Raw genomic sequence first — 27,944 nt, 5'->3', positions numbered from 1 at the left:
TATTCTCGATCATGGCTCATTCAATAGAAGAGCAACGGCTGGACCAGCCGGACAATGCTTCAATTGCCAACGAGAAGCCCGAGGAGGTCAAAGAAGACGACAGCCAGTTTCCAACTGGGATACGGCTAGCTGTTATCATCGTTTCAATTCTGTTTGCTATGTTTCTAGTTGCTTTGGTAAGGCTTCCGTAGATTCACCGTTATTCACGCGAATATACTAACGACTCTTTCGCACTAGGATCGAACTATCATTGCCACCGCAGTCCCCCGAATCGCCAACCAATTCAATGCCCTCGACGATATCAGCTGGTACGCCAGTGCCTATCTCTTGACAAGTTGTGCCACCCAGCTATCCTGGGGCAAAGTGTACACATACTACTCGACCAAGAGCGTTTTCCTAGTCGCGATCCTGGTCTTCGAAGTCGGATCGGCGCTCTGCGGCGGTGCCCCCAACTCCAATGCCTTCATTGTGGGACGTGCAATAGCAGGTATTGGTTCAGCAGGTATCTTCTCTGGCGCGACGGTGATCGTCGCACAGATCGTGCCGCTAGCTAAACGGCCTATCTACGTCGGACTAATGGGCTCAACATTCGGCTTGTCATCAGTTATCGGACCCTTGCTCGGCGGTGCGTTCACAGACAAGGTTACATGGCGCTGGTGCTTCTACATCAATCTTCCAATTGGCGGTTTCACCCTCTTGGTCCTATTCCTGTTCCTAGCGGTCCCACCCCCACCCCATACATCCACCTACACATGGAAGCGGCAGATCCTCCGCCTGGACCCACTAGGCAGCATACTGTTTCTCCCTTCAGTGATCTGCTTCCTGCTTGCCCTACAATGGGGAGGCACGACCTACCCATGGGCGAACGGACGCATCATCGCGTTATTCGTGATTTCAGGGATCCTCATGATTGCCTTTGTCGCCGTGCAGATCTGGCTCAAGACGGATGCAACCGTGCCTCCGCACATCTTCAACCAGCGCAGCATTATTAGTGGAGTCGTCTTCGCTATGTGTGTCGGCGGTGGCCTCATCTCTATGCTATACACCCTACCGCTGTGGTTCCAGGGTGTACGCGGCACCACTGCTGTGAAATCTGGCATCGACACGATCCCTATGGTGCTCGCGCTTGTTGTTGGAGCCATCCTCTCCGGTGGTATCATTACCGCGACGGGATACTATGTTCCGTGGATGTTCGTCGCGGCGGTTCTCATGTCGACCGGCGCAGGGTTGATGACGACCTTTAAGTTAGATACCAACCACGCTGCCTGGATTGGATATCAGGTGCTATTTGGTTTCGGCATCGGCACTGGACTGCAGCAGCCGTCTCTAGCAGCGCAAACTATCCTCCCTATGGAAGAGGTCGCTATTGGTGTCTCGCTCATGTTCTTTGCTCAGTCGCTCGGCGGTGCGGTCTTTATCGCTGTAGCTCAGTCGCTCTTCCAGAATTACCTCGGCGCAGAATTGCCCTATATCCAGGGGATCGATTCGGCTAAGGTTCTAGCAGCCGGCGCGACGGGCCTCGTCGATGCAGTACCGGCTGACAAACTGACTGAGGTTCTGATTGTGTACAATGATGGTCTCCACCGGTCATTCATCGTTGGTGTGGCGGTTTCTTGCTTGATGATCATCCCGGCGCTAACGATGGAGTGGAGGACGATCAAGAAGGACAATGTGTCTGTTCCGGCTGCTTGAGCAACTTTGTCTGCGCGGGCGATGAAAGGTGTGTTGAATTGTACTACCACTTTATTTCATAAATCAACGGCCAGAGGCAGTGCTGGTGCGCTGATCAGGCGCGGCTTATTTTGGGAACTTGTATCTACAATGCTGGGATTTTATTAATATTTGGGCAGGATGTTGGTACTTTATCAAGAACAATGTTATTTCATGTCCACCCACATTCATACTAGTGTTTCTTAGCTCGGTTTTTGGAGTAGAAGTTAGAGGACTGCGGAAATGTTCTAGTTTGGCTCGAATTTCCTCGCAAATAATAAGACCGAGATACTAGTGCATATCAGCCTCAGCCGGAGGTACGGGCATAGGTGCTGGGTGCAAGTCAACGAGCCGCCGTCCCAAGGTGTTTTCCTGGCCTCGAAGTGGTCATTTTCGGCGTTCTTTTCACGGGTCCTTAAATCCACTCGTAAACGAAACGTCAGTGGCAGAAATACATACCGTAGCAGTAATCTTCCTACACTCGCTATTTTCCAACATTAAATGCCAAAATACAACAATTTCAAAGCTTGGAAGTGGGGGAGAAAAAGAATGATTTCAGAGTTTTTGGTTGAGTAGCTTGATTGAGAAAATTCTAGTATATAGGTTTTAGTTCCTAGGGTTAATATAAAGAAAAGAATGTTTTTTGCAAAAAAAACCATGGTTGTATATAAACTTGTAGAGATATAGAGGGTCGAAAATCGGCCGTCGAGCTGGGGGAAATGGTAATGATGAGAGGTTAGTGCAACAGTTGTACGTCTGGCGGAATCTATTGAAAGTCTGGGTGTCTATATCAGTCCCCTGAATTATGATTACAATTTCTTATTCATTCTTCAAAGATCTCATTGTAGTCGTGACCAGTCTAGTCACTGTACTGACTAGCAAAATTCTATGTAACATTTTGGGTAATTGCAAAAAACATTTCGTTAGCCACAAGAAGCTAACAGCCCACTGGATATGAGATATGATGAAAAACATTGATTGCTTTTAAAACACCATGAAAGCATGCCCAACTCCGAAAATCTGCAAGTTGCAGGAACCGTGTCGTATCTGAAGAAGCATGAAAACAAAAGGAAAAAAAGAGTAAATGCCCGAGACCAGATTTAGTCGATATCCATCTCCTCCTCGACTCCACCATCCACCAAGAGCTTGCCCTTCTTCTTTTGGCGGAGTCTCTCCTCGCCGTGGACTCTGTTGGCGGTCTTGCTCTGCTCGGCCACCATGGGCTGGCCCTCCTCGCGCTCGCGGAGTTCCTTGCGGATGAGGTGCTCGCCAGTGGCAACGACCTTGCGGTCGTCCTCGCGCTTGCGGTCGCGGGCGAGCTTGCCGGCCAGACGGCGTTTCGTGAAGACACGCTCGCGGCGGGCTCTGATCTCCTCCACTCTCTCCATGGCGGTAATGGTGGCGGCCACCAGGTTGCGGTCGTACTTGACGGGGACATTTCTCTTCTTGGCGAACTGTGAGAGGACCAGCGACGAGTCCACGATCATCTCCTTTCCGCGGGCGGCACGGTGAGTCTTGGTCCACTTCAGCTTGCGGGGCTGGCGCTTCATCTTGAAGTTCTTGTGGCACTTGGACCGACAGAAACGGAATTGTCGGGCATCGTTGCGGACGAATGTGATGCCTTTGCTTGGGAAAGCCGGGCGGGAACAGAAGTGGCAGGTTTCAACACTGGAAACAAGAGCATTAGTAGGATTCCACTAGAAAATCGGAGATAAAACGTACCGCATGGCTGTGGATGGTGTTGGTTATGACTTTGTTGAGTCGCAAGAAACTTTTTTTGAAGCTGGGCCTGAATGGTGGAGCAGACCACGCTAAACCCTTTTGGGCATCGAGCGCTGACTTTTCTATCCCGCGGCGCCTTCACCTTTCCCCGTCCAAACATCGACTCACCTTCATCTCCATCAATCTACATAATGGCCTCTGTTCTGACTGTTGGTCTTGGTGTTGGCGTCGCGGCTTTTCTGGTGAGTACAACAGACCACGTTTCGGCATTATTAAACTGACATGTTTACAGGGCCGTGCCGGTCTGGTCGCCTACCGCCGCTCCAGCGCAGGTGTCAACGCTGCCGGAAAGGCATTCTACAAGGGGTTCGTGGACAATCCATTTCGGAAATGGTATATTGGATATCGGCTAATGGCGTGAACAGAGGATTCGAGCAGCGCATGACCCGTCGGGAAGCCTCCCTGATTCTCCAACTTGCGTATGTCCCCAAGACCCTATCGACTCATAATGCATCACAACTGACTGGATACAAGTGAACGAACCTTGACCAAGGACAAGGTGCGCAAGAACCACCGCCAACTCATGCTGCTCAACCACCCCGATCGCGGCGGCAGCCCATACTTGGCCACCAAGATCAACGAAGCGAAGGAATTCCTCGACAAACACACTTGAGACTCTCATATATGGCCTTTCCTCGATAATCAGCCCTGCCGATGAAGGAAACGTGAATTTTGGTCTCGATCGTTCGGTCTCGACAATGGGCTATCTTTTGGGCGCATAGCGTGGCGTTGGTTTTGGCATTTACAAGGTCGCAGGGTCATATCTGCTCCTGTGATATCTGCTCCTGTGACCTTGTTGTATTATATGCACTTTGTTTTACATATCCTCACGAGATCGCCACTCTTCGTTGAATGTACTTTTATCTACCATCCATCCTGATCTGGGAACCGGGTTTCGCCGGCATCACTTACCATGCGCCTCTCCGCCAGACTGTCGATCCCTGCTGGTTGGGCACAGGCACGGGGGATAGACGAGCGATGTCACATCCCATCCTGTACATGTAGGAAGCGTAGGTCCCCGGTTTCTAGGGCTGCATTGCTTCGTTGACGGAGACGGAGTCCTACCCCGCGAATACAGTCTAAGCCCAAAATCCGAAGCACGCACTGTAGAGTATGCACAGCATACGCCAATAGAAGTAACTAAACTGCATTGATCGGCGTCCAAAGCGAGTACGAAAGCCCCTGTCCGGTTCGGACGAAATGGACCGCCAGTGAACGGCTCGGCGATCGGATTTTAGGACACCCGTCTATGATGCCACTAAACCTTCTGGCAACCAGAGATCTCTGATCTTGGGCCTTTGATCTCTTACATATTCACAGATTCTCGTGTTCGGCTGTCCCACGTGTGGTTGAGTCATTTCTTACCTAAAGTTTCAACGTTTCATTGAGAGCAAAAGACTCTGACGCCTCTGAATGCGCCCTTCGCTTCCATAATTCCAGAGCTTCCCTCTTTCACCGTATAAGCTACTCGAGACACAAGCGCACTCCGAAATATCACCCGTTCACTTAACACCGCTGCCGCCTCCACTCCGCGGAGTTTCCATTGCCCCTCACACACAAAATGGATGGCCTGGGAGAAGGCGACGGCATGGGCTTCGACATGAAGCAGATGCTGCCAAATCAGCAGCAACAGCTCTTCGGTGGCTACGACCATTCTCAGATGCAGGGCGCGGGGTCGATGTTCCCCGATGATTCGTCATTGACCGCGGGGGATGAAACCAATGACGCGAAAAGACGGAGGATCGCGAGGGTGAGGACCGGACCTGTTTATGGGGTATTGAGAACATAGCTGATGAAGGAATGGATACAGGCATGCGATATGTGCCGAAAGAAGAAGATCAAATGCGACGGAAAAATGCCCAAGTGCTCCCACTGCATCAACTACAAGACGGAGTGCATTTTCACACAAGTCGAGAAGAAGCGGAATCCACCCAAAGGGTATGTATACAGATCCGTATAGAACGAACCGAGTCTGACCCTGGCAGAGCCAAATACATCGAAGGTCTAGAAAACCGACTTGGCCGCATGGAGTCACTATTGCGCTTGTCGGGTCTTCTGTCAGAAGAAGATGGCGGCAAGACGGATCTCGGAACGCTAGAGAAACGACTGGCCGATCGGACGAATGCTTTGAATGCGGCGAAGAGTTCGAACAAGTTCATGGCTCAAGTAACTCAAGCGCCCCAAGCAGCACCACAGCAGGGTCCGGGTTCCCACCAAACTACGCCTCGTATGGATTCCCACTCTAGCCCGCAGACGGCCGCCACATCTCCCGATTCGCCGAAGTCAGAAACCGAAGTCGAAGCATTGTCGGATATGATGTGTTCGTTGGTAACGAACAACTGCGGAGAGACTCGCTATATTGGTACGTTTATACCCCACGGTCGAGGTTTGAGGGCGGTATATTGATGTGATGTGTCACAGGATCTTCATCAGGTTTCTCTATATTCTCTCCGAAGGGTATCCAATGGGTCAACGAGAAGACCGGCGATACTTCTTTCCAGGACATGATCTCATCAGCGTACGTCGACGACAACAAGTGGATGTACTGGAAACCCGAAATCTTTAGCGACATCTTCGCAAGACGTGTCTTCAAGCCTCTCCCACCAAAAGATGAAGCTCTTTCACTGTTCAAGGACTTCTTCGAGAACTTCAACTGCATGTTCCCGCTGTTCCACGAAGCGACATTTATGCACTTGGTGGAGCGGCAATACTCGCGTGATCCTTACGAGGGCTCAGGTTGGTGGGCGAGCATCAATGTTGTTCTGGCAATTTCTCATCGTCTTCGTGTCATGAGCCACCTTGTGCCACACGAAGAAGATAAAAAGGCGTGGTTGTACTTGAAGAATGCCATGGGAGTGTTGACTGAGCTCACAATGCGCAACACCGATTTACTCAGCGTGCAGGCGCTGTTGGGCATGGTAAGTTAATTAGCCTGGTTTCGGGACATGTTCTTGTCTAATTCGTTTCTAGTCACTCTTCCTTCAAGGCACTCCTAACCCACAGCCTGCTTTCTTCCTAGTTGCTGCAGCCATTCGCCTTTCCCACAGTATTGGTCTGCATAAACGTGGCTCTGGTTTTGGTCTCAACCCAGTCGAGGTTGAGCAACGGAAGAGAGTGTTCTGGATTGCCTACCTCCTTGACAAAGAGTAAGACGTTTGTGCAACCGTTATTCTATATATACTAACATCTGCTTAGCATCTGTCTGCGCTCTGGTAGACCACCAGTGCAAGACGACGATGACATGAATGTCGACCTGCCGAGCGAAGACCCACCAGACAATGTCGGAAATGTGCCTCTTTCTGATGGTAGAAGCAAATTCAACCTATTCCGGTCAATGTGTGAGTTTGCAACCATCGAAAGCAGAGTATATAAGCGACTTTATTCCGCCAAAGCATCGAAGCAATCCGACGGTGAATTACTCAATACCATTGGCGATCTCGACAAAGAGCTAGAAGACTGGAAAGACAGCATCCCTATCGACTTCCGACCCGAAAATGAAATTCTAGCAACACATACTCCTCTCATCCTTCACATCGTTGTTCTCCACTTCGCCTACTACAATTGTCTGACCACAATCCACCGGATGTCAGTACATCACGGGTATTGGACCAGCCGTCTATCCAACTACGCTATCCAAGGATTGAATGCACGACCCTTGAACCCAAGGGTTTTCCTCTCGGCTGTGTTGTGCGTCACGGCTGCCAGAGCATCGATTAATTTGATCAAGTATATCCCACAAGGGGATTTCGCCTGTGTTTGGTAGGTGCCGACCCAACAATGCCCATCAACTGTGTGCTAACCATGCTTTCAGGCTGATTCTTTACTACCCTGTTTCTGCGCTTGTTACTCTTTTCGCCAATATCCTCCAGAACCCTACTGATGCTCGTGCTCGATCCGACGTTAAATTAATGAACGTGGTTGTCAACTTCTTGTCTACATTGGTCTCCGACGAATCCAACGGGAGCATCAAGCGTATGCTCGGTCTGTGTGGTGAGTTTGAGAGAATTGCCAAGGTGGTCCTAGACAAATCCGAAAAAGAGTCTCAATCGAGAAAAAAACGCAAGAATGCACCAGAAGATTACGCGGGACAGGACGAGTCTGAGGAACAGTCCGCAACTTCGCCGTCTGCCAAACGCACACAAGGTGCATCCAACTCCGCGGGTTTCTCGCCCTCTGTGTTCACTAAGCCTATGGCTCCCTCGCCCGGTGGATCTAAACCATATCCCGGGGCCCCAATGCCAACAAGTGGCATCTCCCCCGACCTTCCGAGCAATATTCATTCCATGCCGGTCATGGGCCAAGAGTTCTCAGACATATTAAGTCCTGATCAAATGGGTGGTGTGGGGTTCTCGGATCAACCTTCATTTGGCACTGCTAGCCCAGGCGTGGCGCAATTCCAACAGCCATTTGTCCCACAGGATCTCTGGCAGATGCCTATGACAATTGAGTGGGATTGGGCTGACATGTCGACAAACTTCCCTCCCTTCGAAGCGGGTGTTGGCCCTGGTGGTCCCCCACTGGGACAGTGATGACCCAGTGATTATTAATATACTTGTACGGAGTTCATGAAAGTGGTATCATTACTTACTCACGGTGTTATCTCCCCTCAATATCTCTCCCCTTCATGTATACTGAAACGCACCTTGTTTTGAATCTATATCTATGATGGTTTCCATTACGCAGCGAATGGCGCAAGGGTGGACTTTCCTAAAGAATTTGTACAGAAAGGTCTCCAATCGACTAATATCTTAAATCCTCAAAATTCATATAATTACCTCCATAGTTCGCCGTTAACTCGGGGTTAAGCTAAATTCCATGTGCTTCCAATAACGCATGACTCAGCCGGATCGGCGAAAATTTGGAGCCGAAGCTGGAACCTCAGAGGCGTCACCTCGGACCTGCTCCAGAGCTTCAAAACCCCCAGCTCAATTCCTGCTCCACCTCCTAATTTTGATGGATTGTGAACCCATCCATCGATTCTAAATTCGATTGATTACCCTTTACCCCCGCCCTCGCAGCCCTCGGGGCTCCCTCCCCTCGACTATGGCCGCTTTACTCCGACGGCCAGGCAATTTCGCTCGCTTCTCGAGGAAAGCCACAGAATACACTAGTCGCACAGGATACGCATCCTTGCGTGTGCAACCGCCAAGACTATCCTCCGTTATCCTATCGAGCCGCACCAGAACCTACTCCACGCAAAGCCCCGGTGGTCCGACCCCAGATGACAAGAACCGGAACAACACACGGGGAGACAATGGCTCCAAGCCTGCTTCCCGCCTCACCGAGGCTGAAGAGAAGCAGGTGAATGACTTTCTCGATTTCGTCAACTCATCGCCTGAGCACCGCACCCATCTTCGAGATATGATGACGAAGAATGGAGTTCCGCCTGAAGTTAAGCCGTGGATCGACCCGAGTCAGACACCAACCTTGATGGATCGTATCAGGTTGACTCGCTGGTTATGGAACAACACGACTGAGCAAGCGCTCGAAGCCGGCAAAGCCTCCAAGAACCCCTCACACGACGACCTGATCCGTATGTTTAGGGATAGCACAAATGCGAAGGACCAGAAGCAACCGGAAAAGGGATCACAACAGCAGCCCGAAAATAAGGACGAGGAGCCTTCCAAGCCCGATCCCCAAAAGGACCCCAAGAAGGATGACAAGGACCCAAAGAAAGAGCAGGAACAGAAGAAGCAACAGGACGACAAGAAGGGCAAGATGCCTCCTAACATGGGCAAGGTCCTTGAGTTCCGATTCGATCCCGCCTCGTTTTTGGTTACCTCTCTCGTCACATACTACGTCTACCGCAGCTTCTTCCCCGGTGAAAGTGGTGGCAGGGAAATCACTTGGCAAGAATTCCGGGCAAACTACCTCGAAAAGGGCCTTGTGGAAAGATTGACCGTCTTGAACCGCAATAAGGTTCGGGTTGATCTCAACCGTGAAGCCGCGGCCCAGGACGCCGCTGGCCAACCCGTCTCCTACGTGTACTTCAGTATCGGTTCCGTGGATAGCTTTGAGATGAAGCTCGAGGCCGCTCAGTATGAACTGGACATTCCCTCGGATGAGCGCATTCCTGTCGCCTACCACGATGAGACGCCGTGGGGCGGCGTTTTGATGTCTTTGGCTCCTACCCTTCTGTTCCTTGGTGGTATCTTCTGGATGTCGCGACGTGCTGGTGGTGGTGCCGGCGGCCAGAGTGGGATCTTCGGCATTGGCAAGAGTCGTGCCAAGCGCTTCAACCATGAGACCGACGTCAAGATCAAGTTCGCGGATGTCGCGGGTATGGATGAAGCCAAGGTTGAGATTATGGAATTCGTCAGCTTCCTCCAGCAACCGGATCGGTTCAAGAAGCTAGGTGCCAAGATCCCCCGCGGTGCTATCCTCTCTGGTCCTCCCGGTACTGGTAAGACCCTGCTTGCCAAGGCCACTGCCGGTGAATCTGGCGTGCCCTTCTACAGTGTCAGTGGTTCCGAGTTCGTCGAGATGTTCGTCGGTGTCGGTCCCTCTCGTGTCCGTGATCTCTTCGCCAACGCGCGCAAGAACACTCCCTGCATTATCTTCATTGATGAAATCGATGCCATTGGAAAGTCCCGAGCCAAGTCAAATGTTGGTGGCGGAAATGATGAGCGTGAAAGCACTCTGAACCAGATCCTCACTGAAATGGATGGCTTCAATACATCCGAGCAAGTGGTTGTCCTGGCCGGTACCAACCGACCGGATGTTCTTGACAAGGCCTTGATGCGTCCCGGACGTTTCGACCGACACATCACCATCGACCGCCCTACCATGGATGGTCGTAAGCAGATCTTCCGTGTCTACTTGCAGAAGATTGTCACCGACGAGAACCTGGCCTACCTGGAGGGCAGACTCGCCGCTCTTACTCCTGGTTTCGCTGGTGCTGATATCGCCAACTGTGTTAACGAAGCAGCTCTCGTTGGTAAGCTTTTGCTCATCCTGATGCCACATTCAAATAACGCTAACATATTTTCTAGCTGCCCGGGAAAATGCAGACAAGGTCGTCATGAAACACTTTGAGCAAGCTATTGAACGTGTCATTGGTGGATTGGAAAAGAAGTCGCTTGTGCTCTCTCCCGAGGAGAAGCGTACCGTCGCTTACCACGAGGCTGGCCACGCCATCTGTGGCTGGTACTTCAAGTGGGCTGATCCTCTGCTCAAGGTGTCCATCATTCCCCGTGGACAAGGTGCGTTGGGTTACGCTCAGTACCTTCCCGCTGGTGGTGACACCTACCTCATGAACGTCAACCAGATGATGGACCGCATGGCCATGACTCTGGGTGGCCGTGTCAGCGAGGAGCTGCATTTCGACACCGTGACCAGCGGTGCCAGTGATGACTTCAACAAGGTCACTCGCATGGCCACCGCCATGGTGACCAAGTTCGGCATGTCATCCAAGCTGGGCTACATCTACTACGAGGAGGACGCCCAGCAGCAGCTCCACAAGCCCTTCTCCGAGGACACCGCCCGCACAATCGACCTCGAGGTGCGCCGCATTGTCGACGAGGCATACAAGCAGTGCGTTAAGCTCTTGACCGAGAAGAAGGCTGAAGTAGGCATCGTTGCTGAGGAACTCCTGTCCAAGGAGGTCCTTGGCCGTGACGACCTTATCCGCCTCCTTGGCCCCCGCCCTTACCCCGACTCCGGTGAATTCTCCAAGTATTTCGATGGTAAGGGTGGTGCGACCATTGCTCCCCCCGACAACCAGGGCCCCGAACAAACCTCTGGTAAGGATGGCCGGGACGAGACTCCTCTCCCTCCTGCATAAATTGGGAGAGAGTTGTTTCCGTACCTGTGCTTTGGTTTGCTTCGTGTTTTCTGGGAGGAATGATATCACTGTGGCCTCTTCTTTTTCTGTATTTATGGATTGCATCCTCTTTTTGTCTCCCCTCTCATCATCTTCTCTCATTCTCTACCCTCCTCCCATAACACGTTTCCTCCTACCGCCCTATCGCGCTGAATATGATCTTTTCTTTTTTTTCCTCTCGTTTGTTGATCCCTCCATCTCCATGTTCATCTAGATAGGTATTAAGTACTACAGTACTAAGTGTATAATAGGGAGTTTTGTTGAAGCCTGTCTTAGTTTGGATATTTTTCTTTCCCCATAGCATCTTTGTCCGATTCGTAAGTTGTAAGCTGGCCCGGCTGTCGATATAGTGTTCCATCATGCGAGTTTGTAATAAAAAGCTTGGTCGAATTTGAACAGATTAAAAAGATATTACCATTTGTGATGGTTTTAGGAAAAAGTAAAAATTAAACTCAGAACCCGCCTTTCAATATACACGCTCCGCTCCGTCTTCGACTTGTATGTTATCCAAAATCCAACCTAGTTGTCTTTCTTGCTGGCGTGCTTAGTCTTCTTCGCCTCGACAGAAAAGCGAGGAAGGAACCGACCAACGCGAGCCTGGTAGTCACTGTACTCGGGGTACTTGCCCGCGCTGATAGTCTCAGTAAGACGGGTGCTTCCCTGGAAGATGGCAAGGTAGCCTAAGACACCCAGACCGGCCCAGTAGAAGTATGTCCCAGTCTTGTAGCAAGACCACGCGTACAGAGTCACCCAAACGGCTTGCTCGGCGACAAAGTTGGGGTGCCGGGACCAAGACCAGAGACCGCTGACAACAAAGCCACGCTCGAGATCCTCAGCGTTGAACTGGTCTTTGTAGGCACCGGGGATGCGCGCATTAGTCTGGTATTCCTTCTTAGCAGTTTGGAAGTTCCACTGCTGCTGATCGGCGAAGAATTCAATGACAATGAAGAAGAATACGGCGCGGGAGAAGGCCAAGTCGGTGAGGCTGAAGGTCTCGCTGCCCTGGTTGTACGCCAGAATGACAAAGATGTAGGTGGGAGCGGTAATGAGGAGAAGCAACAGCGACTGGGCCACAGCAATGAAGCTGAAGTTGAAGATCATGAAAAGGAAGCCGTTGTTCACTCTGGAGCGCACGATCTGCCAGCGGTAATCCTCCGAGCCGATCGAGTATCCTCCTTTGCGCCAGTAGTTGAAAGTCAAGCGGGCCTATCGTAAGATTCGGGTTAGCGCATACCAATACAAGGATGGAAAGCCTGCTTACACTCCAGACCACGCTGATGATGGCGATCGTATCCAGAGAAGACGTTTGGATGCCCGACAAACGGGCCCAAACGGCGAAATGCACGTTGTACAACGCGGGGAGAATGCTCCAAAACCGGTCCACCTGCGAATAGTTTCGGTTGATCTCGGCGGCGATGAAGAAAATAGTAGCAAGGACTCCACACAAAGCAACCGCGGAGACCAGGGGGTTGGTGGCGAGGTAGACAGCTTTCAGATTATCCACATCCCGGCCAGCTTCGCGCAAGCTTTCGGGAAGCCATCGCAGCTGTTCCAGGTAGGGGAGAACTGTGAGTCGAAAGGAAGTGTAGTCCGCGAGGGACTCCACCCGGGGAAGTGGTAAAGATGCCATGCCCAAGAATATTCTAAGAATATTGGAAACAAAAGCAAACAAACAGAGAAGAGAAAGATGGGGAGAGTAATGTTTGGATTACCTCATCGGGATTAGCTTCGAATCGGCTTTGCTTACATAGTTTGAGTCGCCTCAGGCAGCCCACGCGCGTCTTTCCTAAGATGTTGACGGGACTCTCGCAGTATGAACTTCATGTGATCCTTCGGGCTCATCATGGCTCGCAAAATCCTCTGCGTGGCAGAGAAGCCTGCCATTGCTCGCGCAGTGGCCACTCATCTTTCGGGTGGTTCATTTCAAACAGTAAGTCTCCTCAAGAGTTCAAGGTAGCAGAGGCTAAGATCAAGGATAGCATGCAATTCGTGGGAATCAGTATGTGAAAAACTACGAATTTGACTTCAACTTCGGCGGTGCTTGGGGCAACTGCTCGGTCACCATGACCAGTGTGTTGGGCCACCTCACTGGCTTGGACTTTGACCGCCAGTACAAAGGCTGGCTTTCCTGTCCTCCAGGGTCACTTTTTGAGGCCCCTGTGCAGGAGGCTGTTGACAAGGTGGGAGATCTCTGGTTGTCTCAATTGAGCAGTGCTAACGTCTTCAGTAGGATAAGCTACCAATCGCAGAAAACATTCGCAACCAAGCCAGGTACTCCAAGGCACTGTTCATCTGGACTGATTGTGATCGTGAAGGCGAACACATCGGTTCTGAAGTCCGTAACCAGGCGAAGGCAGGCAATGCTCGCATTGAAATCAAGCGAGCCAAGTTCAGTAACACAGAAAGCGCGTGAGTCGGAACTTTGACGTTTTCATCAAGCTCAATACTGATCTCGCCATAGCCATGTGCGTCGGGCTGCTCTACAACCAGTCGACCTCGATGAATATCAAGCAAATGCTGTAGCTGCCAGAATCGAGCTTGATCTTCGAATTGGTGCTGCATTCACACGTCTCCAAACCCTGCAATTACAGACTGTAGTTGCTGCCTTGAAAGAAAAGGTTATCAGCTACGGTAAGTTGGGTTCAAAAAAAATATAACATTGGCACAGCTAATCATTAACAGGGTCATGTCAATTTCCTACTTTGGGGTTTGTTGTCGACCGATACTTGAGAGTGCAAAACTTCAAACCAGAGACGTTTTGGGGAATCAAGGTCATTATTTCCCGTGAAGGGAAAAAGGTCAATTTTCTCTGGAAGCGTGTGCATCTATTTGACCGAGCAGTTGTGACAATGATGCTGGAACGTTGTTTGGTTGCAAAACAAGCCAAAGTCACAAAAGTGAATCAGAAGCCTACAAGCAAATGGCGGCCACTACCCTTGACAACTGTTGACCTACAGATGATGGGCTCTCGGTTCCTTCGGTTGGACAGTCAGACTATTATGAAAGTATGTCAGATACCGTCAAAGCTGAAAATTAGCTCGCTGACGGGCTTAACAGGTTGCGGAAGCGCTTTACACCAAAGGATACATCAGCTACCCCAGAACTGAAACAGATCAGTTTGACAAAGCGATTGACCTCAAGAAGCTAGTTGAGAAGCAATATCCCGACAGCTCATGGGGGCAATACGCTAAGGAGTAAGTAATTACTATGTTTCTCTCTGTGTTTATGGCTAACAACACTGCGCAGCCTCGTCGATGGCAAATTCAGGACTCCTCGCTGGGGTCGACACAATGATAAGGCCCATCCGCCCATCCACCCAGTGAGCTGGGTTTCACCAAATCAACTGAATGCCAACGAAAAGAAGGTCTACGAATTTGTAGTCCGTCGGTTCCTTGCCTGTTGCTCTGACGATGCCAAGGGCCAGAGCACGGAAATTGAGATCCAATATGGGGAGGAAATGTTCCACGCCAACGGTCTGATGGTGTTGGAGAGAAACTACTTGGATGTATATGTTTACGACAAGTGGGAGAGCAGCCAACAGCTGCCAAACTTCGAGCGGGGCGAGCTCTTTGAGCCCACAGAAGCCAACATCTTCGAAGGCAAGACTACGGCTCCGAACTATCTGACCGAACCTGAGCTCATTGGTTTGATGGATGCAAATGGAATTGGTACGGATGCTACGATGGCAGAACATATCGCCAAGATCAAAGAACGTGAATACGTCGCCACAAATCAACGAGGCAGTGGCCGCAGCTCAGTGCAAGAACTTATTCCAACCCGTTTGGGTATTGCCCTCGTGGAGGGCTATGATAACGTTGTCACAGGCCTCCCGAATAGCGTGTCTCTCAGTAAGCCGTTTCTTCGCAAGGAGATGGAATTGCGGATGCTTGAGATCTGCTCGGGTACCAAAACGCGACAGGAGGTTGTGCAGCAGAGTCTTGACATGTACCGGGAAGTTTTCATCCATACCCAAAGGCGCATCAATATGTTGAAGACTGCCTGCCGGAAATACCTCGTTGAAGAGGCTGCATCATGACTTTAACAAATTATGATTTACCTTAATTGCTTTGAATGATACCAACAATAGACTACCTCGTCCCCCCAGGTGTTTCTTTGCTGTGCTTAAGGAACCGAGGTACTCAACTTGATATGGTACTGCAGCATCATTGTATATTCTACGACTCTATTTAATATAGATATTATCTACCGGTGTAGAAGTACTAAATTGAGTATCAAACAGGGTATACAAGCCAATGATATACTTTATTAAAAGGACGTTAAATTCTTGTTAAATGCTCTATCAAATTATTCATTAAACACTACGTTATAAGTCATTTCAAATAATACTCAGTTTCAACTTAGTTCAACGTTAATTTCATGTAATGACCCTCTCATATGCAGATGGGAAAAAAGGTCTATAATCATTTCTGACCCTTAAAGTATGCACCGTAGATCTCAATTCCATCATTCCATCAATATCAGCCCCTTTTTTCATCCATTACTCAAATTCATTTGATTGAGCGCTATGGGAATTTGAAGCTAATCTCAGAAGGACTCTTCCAAGCTTTAATCCGCTGTGTCGGGCGAGATCGCGTGCCCATTTGACCCCCCTGTGGCATTTCGCACCGCATCATTCATGAATTGCATCTCCTGCAGGATCTGAGGAACGATTTGGACAAGGTTTTCCATGTCATCGCCAATCTCCTCCAGTCTTTGGTCAATGACCTGCTGATTTGTCCTCTGGTTGGCTCCTGTAATATGGGCGAAGTACTTGAATTGGTCCTCACATTTGAACGCAAAGGCACCAAAGACATCCTTCACTTGAGTGAATTCCATTCGGAACCTTGCTATATCCGTTTGGAGTTGTTCGCACACTTCAAGGATGGTACTTTTCAGTAGCTTGTGAAGCCTCTGGAAGTCGCTGTTGATTGACTTGTAAAGACCTTCGCCCAGAACCAGCTTCATGTCGGCAATAGAGTGCTTGGTTTGAGTTGTGTTCAGCAGCACCAAGAACTGTCCCGCAACAAGGAAAACAAATGCAATGGTGGCAAGGAGGAAATTGCGTTCGTTTGTTTCTTTAGCGAGAGTAGCTTCCCTTTCGACTTTCTCCAGCAGTTGCTGCAACAAGTAATCGGTCATCTGGTTTGAGATGGTTGTGACAAGTGGGCAGTAGGTCGGAGCTGCCACAGGTGGAGTGTTGAGATGAAAGGACTTTTCTTCGGTATCTTTGCGCAAAATGTACATATTATGTTTGGTTTCTTCCAGCGCAATCAGGTGTCGGAGTTGTTGGTCTTCGCTTGAAATGGCATCATCCTTAGTGAAAACGTAAGGACGAAGTCGGCGGGATCCGTAAATTGCTCCCACGACCTCGAGGGAGCCAATACTGCGCATGAGGTAGGAGTTTGAGAGTGAAATTGGAGTTAGAGGCACCGATTGCCACAGACCAAGGCCATTCAGGCCGGCGAACATGGTCCCCAGCAACCAGAATTCTAGCATTTTACCGATACTGACGTGTGGGATATTGAATGCTTTCAAGGTTTTGGATTTTGGATAACTTCTCGAGGATCTTCAGGGAAAGCGTGGAAATTTCCACATGTTTCTCTGTGGCTTGAGCTTTTTATATACCGGAACAATGCTTCTTATTCACTTGATTGGGTAAAAAACAATAAAACCGCATGGGTTTGTTCAGAACAAATATGAATGAGCAGCGCTCCCGCGGGCCTAAGCCTGAATAACTTTCAATCGTGTATTTTCCATATCGATTGTGTTATCATTATTCTTATTGGCTGTATGGCTGCATGGCTGCATTGTTTCGTGAATGATTCCTTTGTCGTCTTTGTTGGAAGACTGACCATTGTGCACATGAAAGAGGGATCATTTATGGATAAAAGTTTTTGAAGAGCTTTCTGCTGAGACCCTTATTCAAAAACAAGTTCTAATTATATTGAAATCCTCGGATAAAATTAGCTAGCCAACAAATAGCCCGGAAGGGAGTACCAGTAAATCCTAGTAGAAATGTCCGAAATTCCCGGAGAACATCGCCGAGCCATTTAACTAACAAAAGGTTCAAAGAGACATGCCCCGGGAATTGTTGCTGAGTTTTCAAGGGGCATGTGTCTCAACTTATTAATAGTGATTTCAATCGATACTACCACTGGAGAGAGGTGGAAGGAGGGACTGTCAGGCAAGGAAAACATACAAGACACAAAAAGAAAAAGAGATTGGAGTATTATGCCAACAAGAAAGCTACAGCCAATTTACATATATTAAGTTCCTGGTCAGTATTTATCCACACGCGACATAACGGCAATCATTTGCGCCCAATCTGGTGAGGAGTTTGTGCAACCAGTTCTCGCAAGTAAATAGCCAGTTTGCGCCTCACATTTTACCCATGGCTATTTCCGCATGGGTACTCTTGTGCTATTACACTTAAATATCTCACCTAATGTCCAATTTTCTTTTTTGGGGGTTCAGATAACCTTGTAAGGCATGGCCCCATAACGGGAGGCGTCGGTGGATCAAGCCACTTATTATTCTCCGGCGGCTCTTCGTAAAGTATAAGGTGGTTTAACAGGATTTCATTCCGTCAGTGGCGCCCTTCATATAACGATGTATATGAGATGTATCCCGAGTCGATTTCCCCGCACTATTCAAAGTATGATGACGTACACAGCCCTAACTTTCCCCCCATGATAGGCCCGCCCGGTGATAATCATTCCTTGGACGCCTTGTCTTGAAGTTTTATTGCTTCTATTGCTTGATTTGCTCGTCTGGTCAATGCAGCCTAAAATTCTATTTCTTATACTTTGACGATTGCCCTAGTATCATTGGTGTCCGTTCGCGTGGTGGTCCACTAACTCCGCATTAAGGAATCTTCCCATGACAGGGGAGTATATACCTTGCCTCTATTGGAAAAGCCGGCTCTTCCTTGCCGGCTCATCGGCTCGTCCGGCAACTATCTTCCCAGTGGCACGAAGGTCAATGATCCAATAATTTCATTGAGTAGGCGCCATTTTTGTCATACTGGCTGTCCTCGGCCGTGTCAATCCAACCATGTTACATGCACATAGATGCGTCTCCTTGACTTTCAAGCGGCCTATCCCGCATGCTAGCCCACTAGCGTATATGATAACTGGGGGTAAATGAGACATTTTTGCTCAACAGTCTCCATAAAAGCATGCCTGCCCTCTTCCAATCCCCACTTTTGTGATCTAACAGCTATCTTTTCACGTTCATGTCCTGAGTCGTGGATGACTGGTGGATTGGTTAAGCATCAAGGTAAGGCAACGTATCTGCAAGTGTTTGATCTAGGCAAAGATATCATGTTCCTGGCTTACTTGGCTCTCCAATATCGTTAGTAGATCGCAACACATACGCAACCCATTTATCTTATACTACGAATACTGCCCTTACCTTCGACTTTAAGCAAAAATGAAGGAAGAAGAGATCGCCGATCCGACTACGGAGAAGGATGAGCGCGTGGAGACTCCAACGTACGCACACAGTGAAGAAAAGATAGAGGTGCTCCCCGATGTGGAGGATCGCTCCCGTGGTCACCTCAATGCTGTGTTCGAAAACCCTCTAGCCGGCATCCCTCGCGAGCAACTCTTCAAAGATGTCGCAGAGTTCTGCCATAAGTATGACCTAATGGACCATGTCGAGACTTTCAAGAAAGGCGCTCTTATATCGCAAGACCCTGCAAAAGCAACCAGCCTTCCAGAATTGACAGATGACGAGAGAGTGGCTCTCGAGCGTGAACATACTCACAAGTGGTCGCAGCCATGGCAGCTTTACTTCCTTGCCTGTATGTCCTCAAGATACAACTACCCATTGACAGAGCTAATTTTTCAACCTCAAGCCATGTGCTCTCTTGCTGCTGCCGTCCAAGGTATGGACGAAACAGTTAACAACGGTGCACAGGCTATCTATATGAAACCAGATGTATGTGCTTCCGTATACATTCAAACTGCCCGGCTGATTAGAATACCCCAGCAACTCAACATCACTACGGCAAATATTCAAGGCCTCGTTGTAGGTGCCCCATACCTAGCTTGCGCAATCCTCGGTTGCTGGCTTACCGAGCCTCTAAACCGCTACTTCGCCCGACGCGGTACGATCTTCATTTCATGCTTTATTGCAGCTGTAGCTTCGGTTTGGGAAGGTGTCTGTAACACCTGGGTCAATCTCTTCATTGCCCGCTTTGTTCTCGGATTGGGTATTGGTTCGAAATCAAGTACCGTACCAGTATATGCCGCAGGTGAGTGTTATAGCTTGGTCAAATACTTCTACAATCCCTAACACAAAGCTCTACAGAATGCTCACCAGCTCCAATCAGAGGAGCCCTCGTCATGATGTGGCAGATGTGGACAGCCTTTGGTATCATGCTCGGTAACATAATGGGCGTTGCATTCATGAGCCTAAGCCCTGACCTCAGCTGGCGCCTTATGCTAGGATCCACAGTCGTGCTACCACTAATCGTTTGCGCTCAAGTCTACATCTGCCCTGAATCTCCAAGATGGCTGATTCAGCATGGTAAGATTGAGAAGGCTTACACCAACTTCCGCATCCTCAGGCCCACAGACATCCAGGCGGCTAGAGATCTGTATTACGCACATGCAGGTGTTGAACTCGAACGCAAGATCAACAAGGGCAAGAACTTTTTCACGATGTTCGTGGAACTGTTTACTGTCCCCCGCAACCGTCGCGCTACATGGGCTAGCTGGATTGTGATGTTCATGCAGCAATTCTGTGGAGTGAATGTCATCGCCTACTACTCTACCTCTATCTTCACCGAGGCAGGCTACAGTCTGACCAGCGGGCTATTGGCGTCCATGGGAACCGGTATTTTGAACTGGGTATTTGCCCTGCCAGCCTTCTTCACAATTGATACATGGGGCCGACGGAATCTGTTACTATTTACATTTCCGTTCCTCGCTATATTCCTCCTCTGGTCTGGTTTCTCCTTTTGGATTGAAGCCGATAACAACTCCAGCAAGGCAAGGGTTGCAATGGTCACCACCGGCATGTATTTGTTTGAAGTATTCTACTCGCCTGGTGAGGGACCTGTTCCTTTCACTTATTCAGCGGAGGCCTTCCCTCTGCATGTTCGAGAAGTCGGCATGTCGTGGGCAACGGCAACTACTTGGTGCTTTAATTTCATTCTATCCTTCACCTGGCCTCACCTTGTCCAAGCTTTCAAACCACAGGGTGCTTTCGGTTGGTATGCCGCTTGGTGTGTGATAGGCTGGTTCTTGGTTCTATTATTTGTGCCTGAAACCAAAGGTAAGGCCCTATGGATTGCTCACTTGAGATTGACGGTATGATGGTACTAATTTATCTTGATAGCTCTTACTTTGGAAGAGCTGGACCAGGTCTTCTCCGTCCCAACCCGCAAGCACGCTTCATACCAAATGAAGAACGCTTGGTGGCATTTCCGAGTTTGGGTTCTTCGTCAGGACCCGCCGCCATTGCCGCCATTCTATCAAAATGCTGAGCGGCTTGCTGAAGTGGGCAATTTTGCGTTGGAGTAATTGATTACTCTTCGGGTTTATCATTGTCTTGAGATGTGGGTATTACCGTTTGGATCATTTCTTAATTCGACATTTGCTCTGGTTTGCTATTTAATTGGGACTAGATTCGTGAACACCACTTCTCGCCCATTAATTGAACTATCCCTCGGCTGGTGTCATCCGGTTTCCTGGAGAGTACACCCCTTGTGGCGAGATCTTGATAGCTGAAATAGTGATTCAATAACTTTTTGTTCTCTTTTTCTTTTTCTTATTTTTTCAACCTGGGCTGTTTCTCTTAATATAAAACTAGTCACAGGCTTTAGCTCCAATGCTCTCGCATTGTAAAACAAAGTGGATATGAAAACAGTGCAAATGCTATGTACGAAGTCTTCCACCAAGCTGACCAATTTATTCCTATTGGCGTTGGGCGATGGATCACTCAAGTCTCTTGCTCAGTACAACACCGTAGTAGACTGTAGCAATAAAGCTGATCAAGTTGACCAGACTCGAGATGCCATGCACACGACCGAACTTCTTGTTCAGAGCCAGCATCTCCTTCGAGTGAGGCGCCGGGTCGTAGCTCCTCTTGCCATCACGGGTTTCTGCACAGCGATCAGCACACGAACAAACAAGCATAATGCAACAACTTTGAGAGAATAATATCAATGATAAGCTTACCCTGGTGCTTCCGCTCGCGCATCACATTGACAGTAATGGGACGCAGAACGAACATGTTCACCAACCCGGTCACTGCCACGGTTGCCATGGGCAGGAAGGTGTTAAGGCGGTTCTCTGGCGCAGTCAGTCCAGATAGTCCCAGTGCCTGTCCGCCGCGAGAAGCGGTCAAGGCGACTACCACAGGCAAGGCTGTCTGCAGCGAGAAGTAGATGGGGAAGATGGCAGTTTGCAGACTGGCGAACTGGGGCCTCGGCAGGGCGCGGAAGGCAACAAAGCCTCCGACGAAGGACTATTGACTTGTCAGGTGTGTTCTGTACTACAAGATTTGACTTCTCGGCATGTGGCGTCAAGTCATTGGAATTACCTGGAAGAACTGGGTTCCCAGAAGGGTGCCATAGCTGTGTTGTTTATTAGATGATGAGATCCCGGATGCGGTAGGAAACAAACCTTAGGACGTGATATGGGCGTGGGTCATTCATATTTAAAGGATATGAGTTGGAGATAGTATGAGGTTTGACGGAGGGGAAGACTGAATAACTAGTAGTGCCTGAATTCCACGGCCGCAACAGAACAAACACGGGTGATGTCATGTGCCTTCGCGTTCCGGTCTAGACCAAATGTAGAAATATCGCGCGTCTGCCTGGACGCTCTGTTGTCTTGGGGCGATTTTGAGCAACCCTCTTTCAACTCTCAACACTTCATCATGGCGGAAAAAGAGGCTACAGTATACATTGTGGACATGGGTAAGTCCATGGGCGAGCGCCACCATGGCCGCTCCGTGACCGACCTCGAATGGGCCATGCAGTATGTCTGGGATAAGATCACCTCCACGGTATGTGACTTGCGGCGAATTATTTACAGGCGCTGAATGGAGAATATAGGTGGCTACCGGTCGCAAAACTGCTACTTTGGCTGTGGTTGGACTCAGGACAGACGGTGGGTTGTACCCTACCCCATTCGGCGTCCTATCTAACGTGTGCAACACCAGAAACTCGCAACGAGCTTGATGAGGAGGAGAACTACCATAATATCTCAGTTCTCTCGGATTTGGGCCAGTATGGTTGAACGAATTGTCTATCTCATGTCGAATTACGCTGAACCCTTGCTTAGAGTCCTCATGCCTGACATTCGGAGGCTCCGCGAAACAATCAAGCCCAGTCGAACTAACAGAGGCGACGGTATGTAACCCGTCAGATTATTGAAGACTCAAGTCTAATATCCCCAAAGCTATCTCTTCAATTGTCATCGCCATGCAGATGATCATCACCTACTGCAAGAAGCTCAAATACAAGCGGAAGATTGTTTTGGTGACGAATGGCACCGGCTCTATGAGCAACGAGGGCCTCAAGAGTATCGTTTCAAAACTTCAAGAAGACAACATTGAGCTGGTGATCATGTGTGTCTCTTACCCTGTGATAGTACATCAGCGCTAATACTATACAGTGGAGCCGATTTCGACGACTCTGAGTACGGCGTTAAGGAAGAAGACAAAGACAGTAGAAAGGTAGTTGAATGGCTCTGATGCATTGAAACCCGTATTGACCGTTCTATGACAGGCTGACAACGAGGCTCTTCTCCGTGTCCTTGCTGAAGACTGCGATGGAGTGTTTGGAACGCTGGAGCAAGCCGTTTCGGAACTTGACATTCCTCGAATCAAAGTGACCAAGAGTATGCCCTCTTTCAAGGGGCATCTGCAGCTTGGTAACTCCGAAGAATACGAGACCGCAATCCGCATACCCGTGATGCGATACTTCCGTACATACGTTGCCAAACCACCATCAGCAAGTTCTTTCGTGTTGCGCTCCGGAACTGAAGCTGGGCAAGAATCTGCCCCCGGAAGCCAGGCTCCGGGTGAAGACGATACACTGACAACAGTACGGACGTCACGGACATATCAGATCAACGATCCAAATGCTCCGGGTGGAAAGACAGATGTGGAACGAGATGATCTGGCAAAGGGGTACGAGTACGGACGTACGGTCGTTGCCATCGAACAGACCGACGAAAATGTCACGAATCTGGAGACTTTCGCAGGCATGGAAATAATTGGCTTCATCCAGAGTGACAAGGTACATTCCCTCTCTGATAACTCATCTTATTATGGCTAAGTCAGCGAATAGTATGAACGGTACTTGCACATGTCCAACACCAATGTCATTATCGCCGAACGGGCAAATGACGCCGCATCGCTTGCATTGTCCTCTCTTATCCATGCACTATATGAGCTGGAGTCATATGCGGTTGCTCGATTGGTGACCAAAGAGAACAAGCCCCCTATGCTCATCTTGCTGGCTCCCTCTATCGAGCCGGATTATGAGTGCTTGATCGAAGTACAGCTTCCATTTGCTGAAGACGTGCGATCATATCGCTTCCCGCCTCTGGATAGGATCATCACAGTCTCTGGTAAGGTGGTTACTGAACACCGCAACCTCCCGAGCGATAGCTTGAAGGATGCGATGAGCGATTACGTTGACAGCATGGAGCTGGAAACCACGAATGATGAAGGGTGAGTAAGCCTTATAAAACACTGTTCATCAACTAACGAGTAATACCAGTGAACCTACTAATGAACTTCCAATCGACGAGTCATTCTCCCCATTGCTGCACCGCCTAGAATCAGCTGTTCGATACCGCGCAGTGCACCCCAACGACCCAGTCCTCGATCCCTCAGAACGCCTCACCCAATTCGCCCAACCCTCGGAAGCACTGGTCAAGAAGTCGAAATCTTACCTCGAAAGATTGATGTCGGTAGCAGATATCAAGAAGGGTAAGTCCCCTCCCTCTACTCAGTCCAATCCCCAAAAGAAGCCCTACTAATCCCATACTAGTCCCACCAAAAACAAAGGGCCGTAAACGCCAACGCGAAACCGAGAAACCCCTCTCAGGTCTGGACGTGGACGCCCTCCTAAACCTAGAACCCAAACGCACAAAGATCTCCGCGGAAAACGCGATCCCCGAATTCAAACAAACACTCTCACGCGCCGACAGCGTCGACGCAATCCAGGACGCCGTAAAGCAAATGGCTGACATCATCGAGACTCAAATTAAGCACAGTCTCGGCGATGCCAACTATGACCGAGTCGTTGAGGGACTTGGCACTATGCGCGAGGAACTCGTGGATTATGAAGAGCCTTCTTCTTATAATGACTTCCTGCGCCGGCTTAAGGGGAAGTTATTGGCGGAGGAACTTGGTGGGGATCGGAGGGAGTTGTGGTGGCTTGTTCGACGGAATAAGTTGGGTCTTATTGACAAGAGTGTTGCGGAAAGTTCGGATGTTTCTGAGGTCGAGGCTCAGGAGGTGAGTTTATTCTTTTTCTGCCCTCTCGGGTGGCTTGTTGGATTGGGTGCTAATGTAGTGTATAGTTCCTTGCTGCTAACTAAATCTTTGAGTATGAGTACTTGTAGTTATTATGGACTCACTCTAGTTATGAATAAGATAGCAATGAAAGTTATTGGGGCCATGGCATAATTTCTTGCGACTCTTCATGTATCCCTTGCTTAAGAAAGAAAAAGTATGTAATTGTGTCAGTTGCTCGTACCGCCTCATTTCGATATCAACTTTTCGAGCCTGGAACATATATGACGCTAGCCAAAGTAAACATATTAAGTTCTTATTTTAGATCCGGCGGTCGAAACAGAGCGTGATGATGCTGTTATGTCTGTCGGGACTATATATATCCTGTTGGGGTGTAAGCATCCACCATAGTACATCCAGCCACACCTGATGATTATTTCCAAGGAAGAACTTGCGAAATACAGCTTTAGCATTCTCATTTTTCTGAATAGACGATTTACTGAGAACTAAATATGTAGAAGAATCGAGCAAGCCCATGAACGTTATTGTCATATCGACGTAGAATTGACAGGAAGAAGAACAGAAAAACCTGCAATGAAAATGCCATGCAACAGACACGAGAAATCGTGATAGCTTGCAAAACGTCTCACAATGTAGAAACCGAAGAACCAAACGCCGTGCAAAACATGCCCAGAAACCATCGTTCGCTCCAGAGAAAACCAAGCCAACAAGTCAGACCGAAAGGAGAAAAGGAGAACATTAAACAGCATCCAGATGCAACTTGAAAAAGGGGTATGCAGAAAACTTTGTCCAAGTAGGACGATAAGAATAGAAGAGGAACCGCATATAGTGAACGTGCAAGGTTCCTAAAAAGGAAGCATGACAATTTCAGTGGACGGTCTTGGTTGCCCGTGCGGGACTGATGGAATTGCTCCCAACACGACCACTGGCCTTGCGAACTCCGCGAGACTCGCTGCTACGGGTGCTGTCCGTTGCCCGGCGAGGGCTAGAGCGAACCTTGCTAACAGAGATAGGTGCACCGCCGCCACTCTTTCGGCTAACAGGAGTCTTGGGAGTTGCATTGTAGTTCTCCTGGTCCTCGTGGTTACTGTCAGCCAAAGTGTAGCTGGCAGTGACAGTGGCAGAGTAACTGATCGATCGCGAAGTGGGAGATGCGACAGGAGATCGCGATGACCGCTTGGCTAACCTGCGAAGCTGAATCTCTTCCTCACTTTCGCTGCTCTCATTGCTCTTTCGGTGGGTGCGGTGTCGTTGCTCGCTTTCAACAGTCAGGGAACCAGAGGTAGTCCGGGAGTAGGGGTGGTGTCGTGAATCCTTGCGGTGTGACTTGCGGGGTTGACCGGGAGTGGGTGCCGGCAGGTTTTCCTCTGGGTAAGCACTGGCTTCATTGTGATCGATTTCCCCAAGGGCGGCGCGCTTAGAGTGACTGTTGTTGGGTGGTGTGGACACCACTCCGTTGCTGCTGCGCTTCTTTGTGGAGACCCGAGGAGTAACGGGAGTAGACTGGGCAAGCTTCTCGCGCATGGTATCCTCGAACCACCATTCACGGAAAGAACCCTGGTTGAGGTGCAGCCAGTGCTGCTGTGGCCCAACGACCATACCAGGGCGCATGAATCTCATAAATGCAATGACCTCATTGGCCGTGAAGCCATATTTGTAGATCAGGTAAGCACCGATCAAACACCCAGTGCGGCCAAGGCCTGCCTTGCAATGGACTGCGATTCCCTTTTTCTTGATGGTAATCATCTCATGCGCCATTTTGATAAAGCGTCGAACGAGCTGCAGGGGAGGGCAGGTGCCGTCCTCAAAGATCATATCGATATGGGAAATACCAAGTGCAGTGAAATAAGATGGGCAGTAGAGCTCCGAGTTCAATCGCACAACTAGACCGACGTTGCGGGATGAGAAATGCGCCAGAACATTCTTGAATGGCATTGGAATCTTGGCGGAGGAGATTTCCGAGATTGTGGAGGGCAATGCATCGTATTCAGGAGTGTTCATGGGAATGGGTGCCACGGGCTGCTGTTGAGGAGAGGCAAAGGCGAGGAAATCCGGTGTAACCCAATTGAAGTCACCCATGTCGACTCTTTCGAACTTCTCATACTCTTCAAGATTAAAATCACGAAGTCCGCAGAGCGACTGTTCCTTGGCTTTCCAAACGCCATAAACCACATCCTGAATGTTCAAGATAAAGTCGGCTTGACTGTAGCCAGCGTCACGGAAAGGCATGTAAGGAGGGTCTGCCTGCGCAATAGGCGCGAGAGCCAGATGAGGCGGCCACGATTGAATCATAACCATGTAGCATGCGACGAGACAGGCTGCATTTGCGCGACTGCGGGCATCAGTCTTGCTGTAGAAAACGACTGGGCGATCGCTGTTGGCTGGGTCGCCGAGAATCTCATGGAACAAAACGGCAAAGCGGTACAGGTGTCCAATGTGAAGTGGGCCAAAATCGGCATGGAAGGCATTGTATAGAAGCGTATCGTCAATCGTGAAATAGACGGGGGAGCGGCGCTTGCTCGGGGTGGAGGGCTGGGCGCGTGCCCGCTTGCTCGGAGACTTGGGCGCATCCAGATGGAAGGGAAACGGAGTTCTCGAGCTCGGAGCAGAATCGTAGGATGCCAAATACAGGCGATCTAAATAAGGCGCATGTTTAGTTTCCAATGTTGGGTGATGGACATCCAGTTGAAAAAAAAAACATTCTACCAACCTTGGATGTATTCAATCATCTGGCCGCCGTGGCTCAAGTCGGTAGTCATGTTGCTCTTTGTTTGTTGACAGAGCCGCGAGAGATTGTGTAACGTTCAAACTGAACGTATCTTGTCAATGTGCCGTTTGCAGGGACTTGTGTTGGTGGGACTCGAATGATGGCGCCAATTGTAAGAGATTCGGAGAACTAAACGTTCATGATCCGATCCGACCAAGATTAAGAATAAAAACAAAGAGGTCTGAAGGAAGCCTGTACAGGAGGGGTTTAGAAGAAAAGGAAATCAACAACAAGTCCGAGTTTCATGATGTTTGGGGCAACTGCCATGCCATTATGTTGTGCCTTTCCTGATTGGGCATAGTGGTGGCTGTTGACGTGACAACCGTGTGGCCTCAGGCAGAAATATGGATGCCTGTGGCA

General features: G+C 49.4%; 12 protein-coding genes across 12 annotated transcripts; 7 read left to right on the top strand and 5 right to left on the bottom strand.

Annotated features, from left to right (window-relative positions):
• Window positions 1-11: 11 nt before the first annotated feature.
• PENARI_c001G09035 (MDR family MFS transporter) lies at window positions 12-1,692 on the top strand (the record flags this gene model as incomplete). The annotated part of the gene is made up of 2 exons (XM_022626840.1): window positions 12-176; window positions 238-1,692. 2 exons carry the CDS (start codon window positions 12-14, stop codon window positions 1,690-1,692), a joined length of 1,620 nt encoding a protein of 539 aa, XP_022493480.1.
• Window positions 1,693-2,810: 1,118 nt separating this feature from the next.
• On the bottom strand, window positions 2,811-3,437 carry PENARI_c001G12150 (ribosomal eL24 family protein; the record flags this gene model as incomplete). Its single annotated transcript, XM_022627086.1, has 2 exons — window positions 2,811-3,378; window positions 3,433-3,437. The coding sequence occupies 2 exons, from the start codon at window positions 3,435-3,437 to the stop codon at window positions 2,811-2,813; spliced, it is 573 nt and encodes a 190-aa protein (XP_022493316.1).
• Window positions 3,438-3,623: 186 nt separating this feature from the next.
• Window positions 3,624-4,105, top strand: pam18 (putative mitochondrial DnaJ chaperone (Tim14); the record flags this gene model as incomplete). The annotated part of the gene is made up of 4 exons (XM_022626113.1): window positions 3,624-3,674; window positions 3,725-3,798; window positions 3,858-3,911; window positions 3,967-4,105. The coding sequence occupies 4 exons, from the start codon at window positions 3,624-3,626 to the stop codon at window positions 4,103-4,105; spliced, it is 318 nt and encodes a 105-aa protein (XP_022493943.1).
• Window positions 4,106-5,053: 948 nt separating this feature from the next.
• atrR (transcription factor atrR) lies at window positions 5,054-8,021 on the top strand (the record flags this gene model as incomplete). The annotated part of the gene is made up of 7 exons (XM_022626702.1): window positions 5,054-5,242; window positions 5,303-5,430; window positions 5,478-5,854; window positions 5,914-6,410; window positions 6,463-6,638; window positions 6,688-7,251; window positions 7,304-8,021. The coding sequence occupies 7 exons, from the start codon at window positions 5,054-5,056 to the stop codon at window positions 8,019-8,021; spliced, it is 2,649 nt and encodes an 882-aa protein (XP_022493612.1).
• Window positions 8,022-8,535: 514 nt separating this feature from the next.
• On the top strand, window positions 8,536-11,275 carry PENARI_c001G05471 (ATP-dependent metallopeptidase FtsH/Yme1/Tma family protein; the record flags this gene model as incomplete). Its single annotated transcript, XM_022626563.1, has 2 exons — window positions 8,536-10,429; window positions 10,485-11,275. The coding sequence occupies 2 exons, from the start codon at window positions 8,536-8,538 to the stop codon at window positions 11,273-11,275; spliced, it is 2,685 nt and encodes an 894-aa protein (XP_022493942.1).
• Window positions 11,276-11,833: 558 nt separating this feature from the next.
• PENARI_c001G05437 (DUF1295 domain protein) lies at window positions 11,834-12,944 on the bottom strand (the record flags this gene model as incomplete). The annotated part of the gene is made up of 2 exons (XM_022626555.1): window positions 11,834-12,520; window positions 12,576-12,944. 2 exons carry the CDS (start codon window positions 12,942-12,944, stop codon window positions 11,834-11,836), a joined length of 1,056 nt encoding a protein of 351 aa, XP_022494025.1.
• A 213-nt stretch (window positions 12,945-13,157) lies between these two features.
• On the top strand, window positions 13,158-15,350 carry PENARI_c001G12563 (DNA topoisomerase 3; the record flags this gene model as incomplete). The annotated part of the gene is made up of 7 exons (XM_022627127.1): window positions 13,158-13,244; window positions 13,294-13,494; window positions 13,545-13,723; window positions 13,776-13,945; window positions 13,997-14,319; window positions 14,372-14,508; window positions 14,561-15,350. 7 exons carry the CDS (start codon window positions 13,158-13,160, stop codon window positions 15,348-15,350), a joined length of 1,887 nt encoding a protein of 628 aa, XP_022493645.1.
• Window positions 15,351-15,880: 530 nt separating this feature from the next.
• On the bottom strand, window positions 15,881-16,783 carry PENARI_c001G07658 (uncharacterized protein; the record flags this gene model as incomplete). Its single annotated transcript, XM_022626736.1, has 1 exon — window positions 15,881-16,783. The coding sequence occupies one exon, from the start codon at window positions 16,781-16,783 to the stop codon at window positions 15,881-15,883; it is 903 nt and encodes a 300-aa protein (XP_022493662.1).
• Window positions 16,784-18,745: 1,962 nt separating this feature from the next.
• On the top strand, window positions 18,746-20,844 carry PENARI_c001G03598 (sugar porter family MFS transporter; the record flags this gene model as incomplete). The annotated part of the gene is made up of 5 exons (XM_022626403.1): window positions 18,746-19,118; window positions 19,173-19,255; window positions 19,307-19,571; window positions 19,628-20,596; window positions 20,660-20,844. The coding sequence occupies 5 exons, from the start codon at window positions 18,746-18,748 to the stop codon at window positions 20,842-20,844; spliced, it is 1,875 nt and encodes a 624-aa protein (XP_022493738.1).
• A 414-nt stretch (window positions 20,845-21,258) lies between these two features.
• PENARI_c001G07177 (DUF4149 domain-containing protein) lies at window positions 21,259-21,980 on the bottom strand (the record flags this gene model as incomplete). The annotated part of the gene is made up of 4 exons (XM_022626692.1): window positions 21,259-21,425; window positions 21,502-21,790; window positions 21,866-21,899; window positions 21,949-21,980. The coding sequence occupies 4 exons, from the start codon at window positions 21,978-21,980 to the stop codon at window positions 21,259-21,261; spliced, it is 522 nt and encodes a 173-aa protein (XP_022494003.1).
• A 224-nt stretch (window positions 21,981-22,204) lies between these two features.
• Window positions 22,205-24,882, top strand: PENARI_c001G10759 (ATP-dependent DNA helicase 2 subunit KU80; the record flags this gene model as incomplete). Its single annotated transcript, XM_022626973.1, has 11 exons — window positions 22,205-22,333; window positions 22,383-22,437; window positions 22,490-22,556; window positions 22,612-22,679; window positions 22,729-22,897; window positions 22,945-23,005; window positions 23,058-23,570; window positions 23,622-24,007; window positions 24,057-24,268; window positions 24,330-24,799; window positions 24,865-24,882. The coding sequence occupies 11 exons, from the start codon at window positions 22,205-22,207 to the stop codon at window positions 24,880-24,882; spliced, it is 2,148 nt and encodes a 715-aa protein (XP_022493784.1).
• An 802-nt stretch (window positions 24,883-25,684) lies between these two features.
• On the bottom strand, window positions 25,685-27,576 carry cdcA (phosphoprotein phosphatase CDC14; the record flags this gene model as incomplete). Its single annotated transcript, XM_022626363.1, has 2 exons — window positions 25,685-27,453; window positions 27,528-27,576. 2 exons carry the CDS (start codon window positions 27,574-27,576, stop codon window positions 25,685-25,687), a joined length of 1,818 nt encoding a protein of 605 aa, XP_022493415.1.
• Between the last annotated feature and the right edge of the window lie 368 nt (window positions 27,577-27,944).

Source organism: Penicillium arizonense, assembly GCF_001773325.1.
Source record: "Penicillium arizonense strain CBS 141311 chromosome Unknown PENARI_contig001, whole genome shotgun sequence".
Classification (NCBI taxonomy): domain Eukaryota; kingdom Fungi; phylum Ascomycota; class Eurotiomycetes; order Eurotiales; family Aspergillaceae; genus Penicillium; species Penicillium arizonense.
Note: the sequence above shows the minus strand (reverse complement) of the source record. Positions and strands in the feature narration are given on the sequence as shown.